At 42.1% G+C, this 15,556-nt stretch overlaps 1 protein-coding gene across 1 annotated transcript; it reads right to left on the bottom strand.

Annotated features, from left to right (window-relative positions):
* Nucleotides 1-1,631: 1,631 nt before the first annotated feature.
* LOC102685240 (5-aminolevulinate synthase, non-specific, mitochondrial-like) lies at nt 1,632-14,077 on the bottom strand. The gene is made up of 11 exons (XM_006629460.3): nt 13,929-14,077; nt 13,674-13,762; nt 10,823-10,982; nt 9,456-9,566; nt 9,023-9,245; nt 7,940-8,124; nt 7,662-7,841; nt 6,827-6,991; nt 4,540-4,808; nt 3,473-3,635; nt 1,632-2,893 (listed from the first exon to the last, which is right to left on the bottom strand). The coding sequence occupies exons 3-11, from the start codon at nt 10,956-10,958 to the stop codon at nt 2,835-2,837; spliced, it is 1,491 nt and encodes a 496-aa protein (XP_006629523.2). The 5' UTR covers nt 10,959-10,982; nt 13,674-13,762; nt 13,929-14,077; the 3' UTR covers nt 1,632-2,834.
* Between the last annotated feature and the right edge of the window lie 1,479 nt (nt 14,078-15,556).

Raw genomic sequence — 15,556 nt, 5'->3', positions numbered from 1 at the left:
TTTCCATGGGTATGTACTCACCCGACACTTCTACACCAGAGGCCGAAAACACCCTCTGATGATGAAAAATTAAGATAATCAGTCATCACCACAAAACTGTGTTTCCGGAGAATGTCGGAGGAAAAAAAATCTTTTACGGTTTTGTGGGTCACTATTTGCTTTAAATATATTGGAGAACCTCCTCCTTTATCTCGGTTTGTGACGCTTCCTTTGAAGAGCCCGGTAGACGCCCGTGAATCGGCGCAGGACTGTAATTTTCACCCCAGATTTCAGCAGCGGAGCAAGCGGGGAGAGTCAGACCTTGTGTGTGTGTTACTGCCCCTCTCTAACAGCAACACGGAGGGGTTTGCATGCTTTATCCAAGCTGTCTTTTTACAAATTAAGTTTGAAAGAACAAACTTAATTTATTGTTGAGCAATAAAATCACGCATTTAAAAATCTCTTCTGTTATTTTAATATAGATTTAAATAAATGCCCACGAATTTTTGACACTGAAAATAATCATATTTATATATTTATAAATAAAATATATTACCAAAGTATATATTATAATTTTACTGTAATTTATTTAGACCCGTGTCTGCTGTGAAGGCACAACTAAGATGATCATTCATTCAAGAAGTACAGGCTGCGGTTGCCTATCATAAAATATAATTACTGCATTTCTAAAATTGTTCTACATAATGTGCCTCGTTTTTAAATATAAGTACGTTAGAGATAATTTCATTTAACATCATCACCTCGGTTACCATAATTGTGTGGGTTTTTTTGGTAAAATTATGATGAATATTTGGCCTTCATTAGTATTAGTCTCTCCCGAACTCAGATTCGTGGATGGTGTTTAAAATTCAGAATCAACAGTTGACTTTTTTAGTACAGTCAGCGTGAGTTCCTGCCTGACAGGAGCCAGGTGTCAGTCGTCGTGTTCCTGGTGAAACGCGAGCTCATTGTGGAGGTGAGCGCCTCTGGCCAGCCTGTGTGTGAGAGAGCCAGGAGAGGTACAGCGGACACACCGCGAATCTGCAGTATCTGAAAGAACTTCCACTGACCGAGAGAAATACAGGGACTCCGGACTGAGAGTTCTGGACGAACTGTTAAGTGTCCGTTTTGTATTCTGTTTAAGAACAGAATAAATGAGGCGTTACTGTGCCGTTTTCCTATCCATCCCAGTTGCGTTCCCATTATCACCAGCCTGTAACGAATATATTTAGCATACGCTTGCTGTCGGACCAGGGTAGTTATTATCTAGTCTTTTCGTAAAACTTAAGGACGTTTTCACAGAAAACGTGCCAAGTTCTGACGGCTGTGTTTGGTCGTGAATAGTTTTTCCACAATGGGGGAACCGGTACAACTTTTTCCCTCGCAGTGAGACAAATACTCGCAGATCTACAGGTCACAACTATTCCATCCCGAAACGTTAATGTTTCTTCATAGAACATTACTCAGTTTGTGATATGTTGCAAAAAGCTCAATCCAATACAGAGTCACGGGGGAACTGGAGCATATCCCGGCAAGCAACGGCCGCAAAGCGGGATACATCCCAACCGGGGCTTATTTATAATATTGTTACAAACTGGGAGAGTGATTAAGTAAAATGAACCAAGTGTTAGGTAAAAACGTGAGCCCTGTGAGAAATGACACGAGTTCCCTTTATTCTCTAGCACAGTTCTGGTGACAGAGTAGTCAAACATGATAGACAATTTTTGTTAATACATATTTAAGACAATTACATAATGCGACACAGTAACACTATAAGTAAAAACGCATTTCAGAGGCCTATTTCCTATAGACCTAGAAACCCACAATTCCGACTCTGTAATCTGAAAACACTGTGTTCCTTAAGAGAAAAAAAAACTGCATCATAAACAGATCCTGAACAGAACTAAATCTCCCTTCCTATGACATGGATGCCCAAAAGTATCACAAAAGAAACATAGAGTATAAAATAATATTGAGAGAGAAGTTCAGTCTCTGTCTCTCAGGCTGTGACAGAAGATCTCATACTGGGCTGCAGCTGTGTTGAGTTTCCACCCCCAGTAGGATTAGAAACAGTTCTGATCTGGCAGGAGTGGGAATTCTGGGATTGGAGTTGTTGTTTGACTAATCCCAGAGTATTTGTCACAGTGCAGTAGGAAGTGCATCTCTGTCTCTGTTTCTCCCTACTGGCCTGTCCTCTCTCTGTGTTTGTGCTGTATTTTATCCTTGTTGAGAGTTTATCCTTTATTTAGTTAACCAGAGTAAACCACAAGAAGTCCCTTTTGTTCATTAGTGTGTACCTTAGCTCAGCTGCAGCTGGACAAGCCCTTCAGGTGATATTCACTGTTGCACACGTTCTGAGAGCGGCCTTGAGATGTGCAATTAGATTGTGAGCTAATGTAAACTTTATATCTTTAAGCTTCATATATTGTGAGTTTTCTGACTTTATATATCAACCAGCTAAAACAACTGAATTTTCTCTAAAATGTAACTTTTAAAACTAAATACATTTTATTCATTGTTTAAGAACTACAACTACAGTACCAAGAGTGCCACGTTGAGCTAAAGTACTTACAGTGCCCTCAGAGTCTCATGACTAAATCATACCCCCACTGAAACAAAAAAGTATATAGCAGCATGATTTACAGATAATGTCAAAAATCTAATAATGTTATACTTCTGTCTTCTGAATTTTAGAATGATTCAAAGTTTTACTTATTATTATTAACACGATCAGAAGTGAAGAGAGGAGACAGACAATGGGAAATATGAGAATGTCCAGGACTGGGAAGTATCCAATTGCTCGGATAAAGTCAGTTTTTCTCTGTCTTATTAATCCATGAAGTTGCATATGAATGTTACAGAGATGTAGAGTGGAGGTCCAGACCAATCTCTTTCCAGATCTCCACCAGTTGTTCTGTGGGCAGAATGAAAAACAATTTTCTTCATAGTACAACATCTTCTATAAACATTGATTCAAACCAAACAACAGCAATGCATTTTCTAAACTGCTCTATTCAGTACAGGGTCACGGAGGAATCAGAACTTATCCCAGCATGCAACGGGCGCAAGACGTCAGTCCATCGCAGGGCACACACACACAAACACAATCACACCAGGGCCAAGTTTCCAAAAAGCCAATTAACCAGCCAATGGCTCTGGACTGTGGGGGGAAACTGGAGAGCAAGGAGGAAATCCATGCAAACACAGGGAGAACATCCAAACTCCACACAGACAGCACCCCAGGAATTAAGCCCAGGGGCCACCAGAACTGCGAGACAGCAATGCTGACCACTGTACCACTGTGCCCCCAAACAACATGTGCAGAGCTATTTAATGTGTCAGATTCCCAAACGAAAAGTGATTTGATACGCAGGAGCTGATATTAGTGTCATTGCAGAAAAGATCCTCACATGACAGAACGGTCAACGTTGCTGGGGTAAAAGTAATAGAGAGAAGATGCGGCATTTGAGCTCTTTTGCATTTTGTGTCTCACCAGTGAAGTCGCTCATCATCTGTGGGGTGTGACGAGGGGTGGGGATGATTCGGAGGAGCTCTCCCCCCAGTGGGACAGTGGGGTAATTAATGGCCTGCACGTAGGCACCGTGCCTCCTCATCATCATGTCACACACTTCATTGGTTTTTGCTGCATCTGCCACCTTAATTGAGACAAAGAGTTGATTTGAATAAGATAAGAATACATGGCATTAATATGTAAAGAGCTTTTTCAACGTTCTATAATTTTCGTATCTGCAAATGTGTGTCTTTACTACAGGTTATTCTGTTTTTTCTCCTAAAAAAAAAAACTTATAATTTTCTTATAACTCGGTTTGACAACTGGAACTGTTAAATGGTATTTTCTGCTATTCAGGTTGGTCCATGAGAGACAGGTACTGTAGTGATGAGGACAGTCGGACACGAGCACGCTGTAGTGATGGAGACAGTCAGACATGAGCAAGCTGTAGTGATGAGGACAGTCACACATGAGCACACTGTAGTGATGAGGACAGTCAGACATCAGCACGCTGTAGTGATGAGGACAGTCGGACATGAGCACGCTGTAGTGATAAGGACAGTCACACATGAGCACGCTGTAGTGATGAGGACAGTCGGACATGAGCACGCTGTAGTGATGAGGACAGTCACACATGAGCACACTGTAGTGATGAGGACAGTCCGACACGAGCACGCTGTAGTGATGAGGACAGTCCGACACGAGCACGCTGTAGTGATGAGGACAGTCCGACACGAGCACGCTGTAGTGATGAGGACAGTCGGACATGAGCACGCTGTAGTGATGAGGATAGTTGGACATGCGCATGCTGTAGCGTTGAAGACAGTTTAGACATGGGTACAACTCTTATTCATTTCCCACAAATTGTCAGTCATTGGAAACTTTTATGGGCCATTTGAACTGTACAGTTTTGTTAAGTTGGCATACATTTAGTGTCCTATTCTCTGTGTGTAATTTCAGAAACCAGTAACATGAACTGCAGAAACCAGTAACATGAACGAAGCGGTTAGGCAGGTTTGTATGGACGGGGCAGGATTTCTCTGACTTACCCTGACTGGAATGATGTGAGTCGGGCAGTGTCCCACAGGCAGACCAGCCTTCATGAGCATCTGTGTGAGCAGTTGGACATTTTCTTGGTGCTTCTGCCTCAGAGTACGTCCCTCCTCGCTCTTGAGTATCTGAACGGATTTCCTGGCACCGGCTAAGAGCATCGGTGGCAAGGAAATGGTGAAGATGAAGCCAGCTGCGTAGGAGCGTACTGTGTCCACAAGGGTGGCAGTACTGGCTATATAACCTCCAAAACAGCCAAAGGCTTTACCTAAAAAGAGATCATTGTAAGTGGAACTAAGATTAAGATTAAGTCAAGTATTATAAAGGCCTATTTCTTGAAATGATGTTGAAGCATAAACCCACCTTCTTCAGAAAAAGATTAAGATAAATATCTGCCATTACAAATGAGCTGTATTAATTTTCTCTTTCCAGCCCAGTAACATCAACAATAGAATGTTTTGCAACATTTTGATGGTTTATTCTCTTTTGGATATTATTGCAGTCACAAGGGGAACATCAAGACCTCAAAAGTTCAGTGTGGTAAATTCAGATTCGGGGGCTCTTATTAAAAGTGAGAAAATCTAAACCACACTTAAAAAAGGATAATTTGCACATTTTTCTTTTTTTGTGGTAGTTCTGACAATAGGTTGTTGATATAAATAAATATTCCAATTGCCATCATTTCAATTATGGAAAAATGGGTAAACTCCACACAAGGACATACAGTATCATGACTAGAGCTTAATAATACAACTCTTAAAAAAAAAGAAAATGTCTAGAAATATCCTTTTCAAATGAAAATTAGTCACATTTATGAAATAAAAATGAAAAACCATTATTATAGCCATTAAAAAACATATTTTAGTTATAGCTTGGCATGAGTCACAACACTGACTATTGCTCATCTGTCAAAACCAAATAATCAGCTATAAAGGAAATGTTATGATCAGGCTTTTCACAGGAGTCTGACTAAATTAATTAAATTAGTGGACACATTAGTTATTTTCCCATCTCTAATTACCAACATTCTTTCTTAATCAAAATATACAGTATATATGTTTATCAATTTCCTTGATAAACTGCATCTAATTTGACATAGAAATCCAAGTTTTAACATTACTGACCTCATAAAAATGCCTGAACGGCAGCAAAGAATATACAACTACAAAAATAATTTAACAGTTGAAAAGGAATGTTGCATGTTTCGGAATTCTGTGATGAAACTACAATAGTGTGCAAAAATATACCTGGCGATGTGTTCATGGTAAGTGTCGGAGAATTCAAGAACGCCCCCAAAAAATGCGAACAAAAGGAAGGAAATGACAGCAAGCAGCCGGCAAGAGGTGAGGGACGCGAGGAAGCAGGAGAGATGCGGTGGGGAGCAAGGAGGAAACACTGGGTATGTGAATCTTGAATTGAGCTTCTAAGACAGTTGGAACCTCTGAGAATGTTCTAGAAGCTTCAGGAATGCCTCTCAGGCCAGGACGGGGCCGACGCCTCGAGTATGTGAAACCACGGATGAGGAGGATGGGGTGCAGTTTCAGGTTATTAGCCTACAGTAGCTAGGGGTCCAGTAATGCCATTAAAAAGGGGAGGTGTAACGCTATTTCGATATTTCGGGGTTTGAAAGAATCGGCATTGATGAGTGCGTTTCAGACCACAATGAAAGTAAAATGTAGACAGTAATGTGTAAAACCTCCAATTTACATCGTAAAATAGAAGTAATTTCCACGTATGTGCAGCGTCACTATTCAGTGTCTGTGATTCAGAACGAGGCAACAAAACTTCCAGTGAGGTTTAGCGGCTCTATGACATTGTAAACAAGCAGGCTTGTGAATAATTCTCTTTTAATCCAATAGAAATACTACTCTCGACTTCAAGACAAATACTACCTACTTGTTAACTCTGCATGCAGATCACGTTGGAACACTTCTGCGGTCTCTTGCACAACCTGTATTTATTCGCTTATACACTGCATTACTTTAGTCATTACAGTGACTAGTGAGCAGGAAAGGCCTCTTCAGATCGCAATTTACGCAATCTCTCGCTCCTGTCCTGGTGGCAAAACCAGTGGTTTGCAAAAAATTGGAGACTCTACAGTTTCAAGATTTAATAACCGGTCTGTGAAAATGGGACTGCAGTTCCCCTTTAAGCCCTACTAACTGACAGCATGGTTATTGTGCCCTAGAATAAGTTCATGAAGAAGTCCACCCTTGTTGCCTGTGTAATAATACTGTAAGGGATCTAAAGCCACTTGGACTTTTCGTTACAGCAAGGAATCCTTACCAAGTGTCCCAGAGATGATGTCTGTCTTATGCATGACTCCTTCTCGGTCACCTATTCCTCCACCTCGAGGTCCATACAACCCAACCGCGTGGACCTCATCAGCGAACGTGATGGCTCCAAATTCATGGGCAACATCGCACATTTCTTCCAGCGGACACACAGCACCTGCATGGGAAGACACCCTCCCACTTGAGACCTCAAATATCACAGAGAAACGGGAACAGAGATGGCATTGGTAAAGCTCGGACGTGGACATTGGTCAAAGTTTCGCTCTTGAATTTCTTCGAGGCTAACTGGAGGGCACGTTGACAGTTCAGGAGAGCTGACAGCCAGCCAAGTTCCATTCGCCTCATCTCTCACTTGTAATCATTCCCGACGTTGTTTCTGGAAATCTGGAAAAACTAAAATTGCTTCACATAAGCCACTTCTCTCCTACTGCTTTCCTCTTCTGCCTTCCTTCTCCACCCCACTGGCACCCGAGCAGCTCCCTGTTGTATCACAGAAAAGGCAGGGACTGCAGTGGACACCTATGGCACCTGTCTGCCCTTTGTTATTCACTTCACAGAACTACCAGAAAATGGACACGAGCTGCCAAGACTCCCTAGTGTAATAACACTGTTTCATCGACATTAACACAATGGTGTTGGAACTGCAAACTCACACTGTGCCAACATACAGTAACACTCCCCCTTGGTCAATCCTCATTCTGCATGGGGGTCCCAGCCTCCTCATCCTCACAGCCAGGTGGGTTAGGGTTCGGAACAAGGAGCTTGGTCACTACACAGCAGGAGACCGAGCGCAGGCAATGGCTTGAAAGAAGAAGATGGCCGCCTACCATCCATGGAGTGAACGGTTTCAAAGGCCACGATCTTGGGAGTGGTGGGGTGGGACTTCCGCAGCAGGTCTCGAAGGTGATTAACATCGTTGTGGCGAAAGATGAACTTGGGCACGCCGCTGTTCCTGATCCCTTGGATCATGGAGGCGTGATTCCCAGCGTCTGAGTAAATCTCACAGCCTTTTGATTTAAAACACAAACAACTCAGCGGAGTGTAAGCTCCCGTCCTGCGGCGAATAAGGATGGGAGGGTCTGCCGGCTCAGGCTGAATGTTCTACCTGGCAGCATCTTGGCCAGTGTAAAAAGTGTGGAATCGTTGGCCACAAAACAGGAGGAGAAAAGCAGAGCCGCATCTTTGCGGTGGAGATCGGCCAGCTCCTGCTCCAGATCCACGTGGAACCTGCTTGTCCCGGAGATGTTCCGTGAGCCTCCCGATCCCGCTCCGTGCTGCCATAGAGCATCCCTGAGGACAGAAATAACACTTTTTTGTGTTAGGAATTTTTTGAGTGGTGCGAAAATGCTGTGCATGAGCTAAGAGACAAACACCTGTTGTACTGTATTCACAAAGACCTTCTGTGACAGTTAAGTTGAGTAAGGCGTACTGTTGTCTCACATAGGGAAATCTCTGCAAACGATCAAAGATTAACTCTAAAGGTCCATCCACTTCCTAAACCACTTTATCCAGTACAGGGTTGCAGGGGAGCCGGAGCCTGTACCAGCAAGCAACAGGCATAAGACAGGATTCACCCTGGACAGGACACCAGTCCGTCACAGACACAGACACACATGCTCACACCAGAGCCAATTATCCTACCAGTATGTCTTTGAGCTCTGGGATGAAACCACAACATGAGGAGAACATACAGACTGCACACAGACAGCACTCCAGGAATCACACTCAGCTTTCCAGTACTGCGAGACAGCCATGCTGACGCCGCCCTCATTCTAAATGAACAGTCCTGAAATGTGTGTTCTCTAACATTTGCGGCAATTGATGGAGATATTTTACAGCATATAAGTTACTTGCGTGGTGGTACCGTTGTTAGCATTGCTGATTTGCAGTGCTGGGACCCTGGATTCAATTCTGGTCCCGAAGTGCTATCCGTGTGGAGTTTGTATGTTCTCTCCGTGTTGTTGTGGTTTTCCTCTGGGTGTTTCGGAGGAAGTGGTTTGAAACTGGGTGGATGGACGTTGCTTGTGAGCATTGCATGTAGACCAGAGAGGGAGAGACCAGTCTCCAGAGAGGCGCTCCTGTAACAGAGTCACTGAACTGTGCTGGGACTTCTTGCATCCCTTTGGTTTGAATTATGATACGTTCTGGACATCTGGAAACACATAGAGTAGAGAACTAAAGCACGTACGAGATCGAGCGAAGAACCTGGGGGTGGCAGCTCATGCCCAAGCAGTCACTGCTGCACCAGACGGAAATCTCTCTCTCCGGGGTCTGCAGGCCGGAGAGCTCATCAGCCAGGGGGAAGGCCTGTGCTCTCCTGTTCACCGTCCTGAACACCCGGTACGTGTGCTCACTCTTCTTATCCTCAACCTTCTTTTGAAAGAATTTGTCATAGTTGAAGGTAGGACGTTCTGCAACGCAAAATGAGATTAAAAGAAATGTGATAGCCGTTGTAAAAAAAAACAAGCTTTATAAATAGCTTTTCACAGTCATGTGTAAAAAAGAGAGTTTGAGATAAGGTCTTCAAATATTTTTTTCAAATTTAACTTGGAATGTTCCAGAAGCATTTCCCTTTAAAATGATTAAAATGATACTGTATTCAGAAATCCTTCTTTTCTTACTTTTGGTCATGTTGTCTTGCAGAAGGTGTGTGACTCTGGTGGGTGACAGCTGTGATAAATTCTCCAGACAGTTCTGATACTTCCCACTAGCTCTGGCAATGCGGACCATAGCTGAAATTACACCCATGAAGAAAGAAGATGTGCAGACATGTTAAATATACAGTATTCTTAAAAATTAGATGACAGGTTTCTACTAATAAAATATTAAATGCATAAATTATAGAGCATGGTTACAAATGAGGGACTATCTAGCTCTTCTAGGAGTTAGTGGATAACTGATCTCAGGATTTCATCCAGCTGTTTCTTGAGAGAAGCCAAGGTGTCTGCTTCAACAGCATGGCTGGGTAGCTTGTTTCAGACACCCACAACTCTTTGTGTAAAGAAGTGCTCTTGTTCTCTACTTTAACAAGTTTGCTTCCATGCACATGAGTTGTAATCAAATATATTTACGGTGTATAGAAACTGGCCTCAATTTACCAATGAAGAAATGTATTCAAATATGTAACTTTAAAATGTATTAAAGTTACACGCTGAGGTAATTGGCAATAAAGGGGTCTCTAGGAATCAGGATGCAATGGGAACACCTAACTAGTATCAACATTTCCACTTCCTAGAGCTTCAAACAAAGGGGCGTTTACTTAGTTGTGCTGGGTGTGAGACAGACTGATCAAAAGAATCGTCTGCTTTACCGTAGTTAATTAAGCTCTGGGTACATGATTAAGAGCACCAAGTGTAGGATAAAAGACAGAGGACAGAACAAGGGGGAAACACTACCATAGGAAAGAGAGGGAGACAGGAGGAGAGAACCTGAAGCGCGTTCCAGGTGAGAGGTCCTTGTTCAAGATCATCCAAAAATAACCCACTGGATCTAAGTATTTAGACCTTGCTAAGTGAACTTGTTATTCTGTGGCTTTTAGGGAACTCAAAGTTTCTGAGTGAAGAATCCCTCGGTTTAAAACAGCCTCTCCTGTTTAGTGGGTTAGCTTGATATTTAATTGTAGGTTGTATTCTACTTAGTTAAGTTAAGCTTCTGTCTTCTTTTGGCCTCTGTAGGCATTATTTAACAGTCAAATACTTGATAGCAGTCTGGGGATTTTGGAGTGATCTACAGTAGAGGCAGGTCTCTGAAACACCTTGTTTGTAAACTTGCACATATGGAAACTTGTGTGTTGTACATTTATGTTGTGTGTAGTTTAGTGTGTGCATGGCCATTGTTAATTAATATCTGTTTAACCAAGTGTGCCTGAATTATTACTTTTTTCATCAAAGCTGTGCCAGAGAATTCACGTCCCTCTAATTATACCAACCACTCGGGTACATTCTCGGGAAAATCTTTTCAAATTGGGGGGTTATGATTATTTGCTCACCATTGTCAGATTGCGTAATCTTCTTGGCAGATGATGTACACAGAGGACAGGAAAAAGGTCTGGAAGCAAGATTCACCAACACAGAACATTTTTGTGGGGACACCACCAGGAACCTGACTGCCTTCAGGAGGAACATCTGGAGACGTCCAATAGCAAAGTGCTGAAATAATCAGAGATAAATTAAACAATACGCAGCCATATCACCCTGCAACTCACAACTGGCAGCCCTCTGCAGCTCAGCAGGTGTGAGCCTGGTCAGTACCTGGATGGGAGACCTCCTGGGAAAAACTAAGGTTGCTGCTGGAAGAGTTAGTGGGGCCAGCAGGGGGCGCTCACCTTGCGGTCCATGTGGGTCCTAATGCCCCAGTATAGTGACGGGGACACTGTACTATAAACAGACGCCGTCCTTCGGATGAGACGTAAAAACGAGGTCCTGACTCTCTGTGGTCATTAAAAATCCCATGGTGTTTCTCGAAAAGAGTAGGGGTATTACCCTGGTGTCCAGACCAAATTTCCCATTGGGTCTTTACTAATCATTGCCTCCTAATAGTTCCCTTCTTTGAACTGGCGTCAACACTCTGCTCTCCTCCCACCTGAAAGCTGGTGTGTGGGGAGCGTTCTGGCGCACTATGGCTGCCGTCGTGATCCTGCAGCCCGGGGAATAGTATTACATGGTCTAACTCCAGAAACCCTGTGTCTCTGACTTCCTTTGGATTTTGCCAGGTAATCTACCATCTCTGCACCCAAGCCTTCCGCTGTGACAGGATTTGGTCATTTTCCCCCAAACTCTCAAACCAAATGAACCAATGGATTTGTTATCCAGTACGTGAGTTTTACTTTACTTGAGTCCGGCTTTTCCATTTTTACTTTAGCAACCCTTACTCTACTCCCAAGACCCGGAATAACAGTCATTCATGATAAGCCAGAAGCCTGTTGGATCTACACAGTTCTTAATTATTCTTGCATATGCCTATTCAGATAGAATAGTATCAATTTATCCAGAGGGGTTTTTACTACAAATCCACTTTATATTAGTCTTGATACATGTGAAAAAATCAAAAGCATGTTTGTATTGTATACCGGTATGAAACAGACCTAGTCTACCACAGAGATGCCACTATGACTAAATGACAAAACTTGGAATTTATGACATAATTACGAGGTCAATTGAATCAAAATGTGAAGATCTTTCAGCCTTAAAGTGCTGGAATTCCCTTAAACAAATGGTCTTTTGAAAGAGCCAATCGCAGGAGATTTACAAGACAGTGGAATCTCCAGGACCAGGGCTGGAGACTCCTGTCCTGGAGGAAGTCTAAACAGACAGCAAAATGTTAGAATATATACAGTTTAAATGAAGGGAATACTATGTTAAATAGTGCAATGCACTAGTAAGATCTCATTTAAAGAATGTACAAAATTTGGACCCCAGAATGTGCACCACTAAAAATACTGCTGCTCTAGTATCAGTCTGGAGAACAGTGATGGGACATATCCTATGCTCATTGGTACTGTATGTCTTACAAAAGAAAATAGTCACTGGTTAACCTGTGCTTACAAGTCAGTAACATCGCCACTTTTCTTGCTGTTGTACAGTAAGTGACAGAAGTTAAAGGATCAGTAAATAAATTAAAGATCTCCAATTAAACAAGCAGCTGGTGAGATTGGCATGATACAGCCGCTGTTTTCCAAACCTGAATGATTAGTGTGCAATAACACAAGGCACGGACATACTGTAGTACACTACAGCACGAGCACTGCACTGAATGTTAAGCCCATGCAGAAGGCTTCTAGCTGTGTAATCGCTCTACATACTACATTATATTGAATAAGCTGGATTTTAGGAGCACAAGAAAACTGTCATTGCTAGTGGACTTTTTCCCTTCTCCCCATGTATTCTAGCCTGTGGTGAATTCCCTTTTCTTCTGAGTTTTATCTCATGATCATCAGCTGATGGGGGAAAGTCCACAGTCAAGCCAATTTGAAAAAGAAGTGTCATGACATGTGAACTTGCTGTAACTTTGGATGCTGTTGAAACTCATCTCTTCTGAGACAAAACGAAACTGAAACTTTCAACTGTTGCTCAGCAGGAATATACGCTCTTGTGTAACCAAGGAGTGTGTGTTTTCCATTGTTGCTCCTATGAATAAGAGAAGCGGGAATGTTTTCTCTGCTGCTGTTGGTATAATGATAAGGAATGCAAATCTGCAGGGAGGACTGGTATTACTAAACCAGATTAAATATATAGGACACGAAACAAGCACACTGACTACATTTGCATGGAATAAACACTTCAACTGTAGCTTCAAAGCAGACAGGATGTTTGCTGAGGTCTGGTGGGAAAATTATAAAGTTTCCCTTAGTGTACCTAGGTAAACTGGGGTCTAATGATTGTCAAGGAGCAGCACAGACACAAACAAGATAAGGTCACATTAACTGAGAGGAGTGTTGGGGAGCCCACAGAGTAAAGAGCTGCAGAAATCAAGCCTTGATATTATAAATACATGAATCAGGCACTCAGCATCAGACATTGAGAGAAATTGCCCAATGCGGGCATTATTTCTAAGGTGAAAAAAAGAAGTCTTAATCAAATTCCTGACTCGAATCAATGCAGGTCTATAAAGAGAAGTAAAATACTCCCAAATAAACCATAGAGTCTTATAGTTCCACCATATACCATTTTAAAATGTGTATTTCTTGAGAGGAAAACAATAACAGGATTCTTAATTATTTTAACTTTTCTCATCTAAAATGTGTTTTGAAAGTTAAGAGGAAACTGGAACTATGTCTGTCCGTTGAACTGTGCAGTCGCTCTACAGTTCCTCTGTCACAGCACACGCGAGGAAGAGCTTACCTGGGCTCTGGAAGCAGGAATACTGGTGCCCTCTGTGTCTTCTTAATCTTCAAGGCAAACTGCACCCGACCTGTCCAAAACTATGCATACTAGATTGGAAATTAAACAAAATAGTGATTAGATCACTTCTGAGCCCTAATTGATTTTGATGTAGTCATTTTTATCTTTAGTTGCAGACCTAAGCTGGTTTCTTACTTAAACCACTTTGAAAATATAAGCTCTTTCCGCTGTATACAACACAAACAAAGTTGTTACCGTTTCCAAGCTCTACTGCTGCTCTGAAGTGATGAACTGTAAGCAGACTTTCTCTGTTTCGCGTTCAAACTAAACCACCTTTCTGCTTCTGTGGCTTCAGGGTCACTCGATAGCTGCAGCCTCTCTCATTTCCTTCTAGAGTCTCTCAGAGGAGCCACAACCCACTGATGAGCATGGATTTCTGATGTCACTGAGTGACTGAGGGTAGGACCTCATCGTGTGTGAATTCTTTTTTTTAGATATTTTACATATTTACACATAAGTAATGTGAGAGTTTTAATTTACTGAAACATTTAGTAAATTGCAAGATTTTTGATGGCTGTTAGGAATCAACTGGATGGAATACTATAACTAGAAGTTACTGCACACTGCTTCAGAATATACAAACTAAAATACGCACAGCAAACTAACAACAGTAATAAAATATTTGACTCAATCTGACAAATAGTTGATCGTTCACTTGGGGATTACAGGGGTAAGAATGAATAACATCTGGGTTAAACACCCACTGACTACAACGTTTGTCATGGTCTACCTTATTACACATGACAATCACAATCACTCTTGAAGACACATCCTGTCCAGGGCATGACCCCTCTGTGCCTGTTGCTGGCTGGGTTAGGCTCCAGCCCCCCCACAGCCCTGTACGGGATAATGTGGATTAGAATTTGGGTGAATAGAATCTCAAAGAGTAGTAAGTATTCAGAGGGCTCAGAGAGAAGATGCTGAAGATGGCTGCTCGGGGAAGTCAGCATTGCAATGAACTTGGCATTTTAAAACAAAGCCCGACTGTTAAAAATAGATGAAGTGTTTTGAAGTGCTTGAAGTAATGTTTGATGACCATAGACTATAGACAGGAGCCTGTGTGTGACAGGCTGACAGTTAGTATTTGCCTGAGAGACCTCAGCTGCTATAAGTTATTACCTCGAAAGGTGGCTACTACAGCTTTCTCTGTACAGATCTACTGCTCTTTCTAGTAGGAATGTGGAGGTAGAAGCTGAGGAAGCAAATGTACATACAGGGGCTCAGTGGGAGAGCCAAGCAGCCTTAAACTGAAGCTATCTGTGGAGCTGATAGATGAGAGGTAGAGACAAGCAAGCCATATGGAATCGGAAGTTGACTGGGAGACTGCGAGAAAGTCTGATGAGCCACGAGAAGAGTTCTTCTTGTTTCTGTGCTCTGAAACAGAGATGTGTGCCATCATTTTTTCTCCAGCCTTTAACACTGCTTTTAATGAAAACACTACCTTGAGCTGATGATATAATAGGTGCTGTATATGACATTGCTGTCAGAGCATCCAGAGTGGAAACATGACTGAGTAAACACAGCTAGCAGCTCCATTATGAAACAGCAGAGGACACCACATAATAGCAAGAATGTAATAAAGAAGTTAACCTTTTCCTTATTTCAAATCTTATGGGTTTTAATTTTAGCCAGCAGTCATATCACTCTGCAACATTGGTGGTGGTGGAGGGGAGTCCCCATTACCTGTAAAGCATTTTGAGTGGAGTGTCCAGAAAAACGCTATATAAGTATAAGCAATTATTATTATTATTATTATTATTATTATTATTATTATTATTATTATGTTAGAAAGACTACATTAGCCCTTGCTATAGAGAAATTTC

Source organism: Lepisosteus oculatus, chromosome 1, assembly GCF_040954835.1.
Source record: "Lepisosteus oculatus isolate fLepOcu1 chromosome 1, fLepOcu1.hap2, whole genome shotgun sequence".
In the NCBI taxonomy this organism is placed as follows: Eukaryota; Metazoa; Chordata; class Actinopteri; order Semionotiformes; family Lepisosteidae; genus Lepisosteus; species Lepisosteus oculatus.
This window is presented reverse-complemented; position numbering and strand designations above follow the sequence as displayed.

Excerpts from the sequence above, each read along its gene's own strand:
- LOC102685240 (XM_006629460.3), bottom strand. The coding sequence starts at position 10,958 with ATGTTCCTCCTGAAGGCAGTCAGGTTCCTGGTGGTGTCCCCACAAAAA. Across the intron at positions 4,809-6,826 it reads CATCATCTCTGGGACACTTG|GTAAAGCCTTTGGCTGTTTT; the intron begins GTAAGGATTCCT and ends ATCTCTTTTTAG. Across the intron at positions 3,636-4,539 it reads CTCACATCATTCCAGTCAGG|GTGGCAGATGCAGCAAAAAC; the intron begins GTAAGTCAGAGA and ends GTCTCAATTAAG.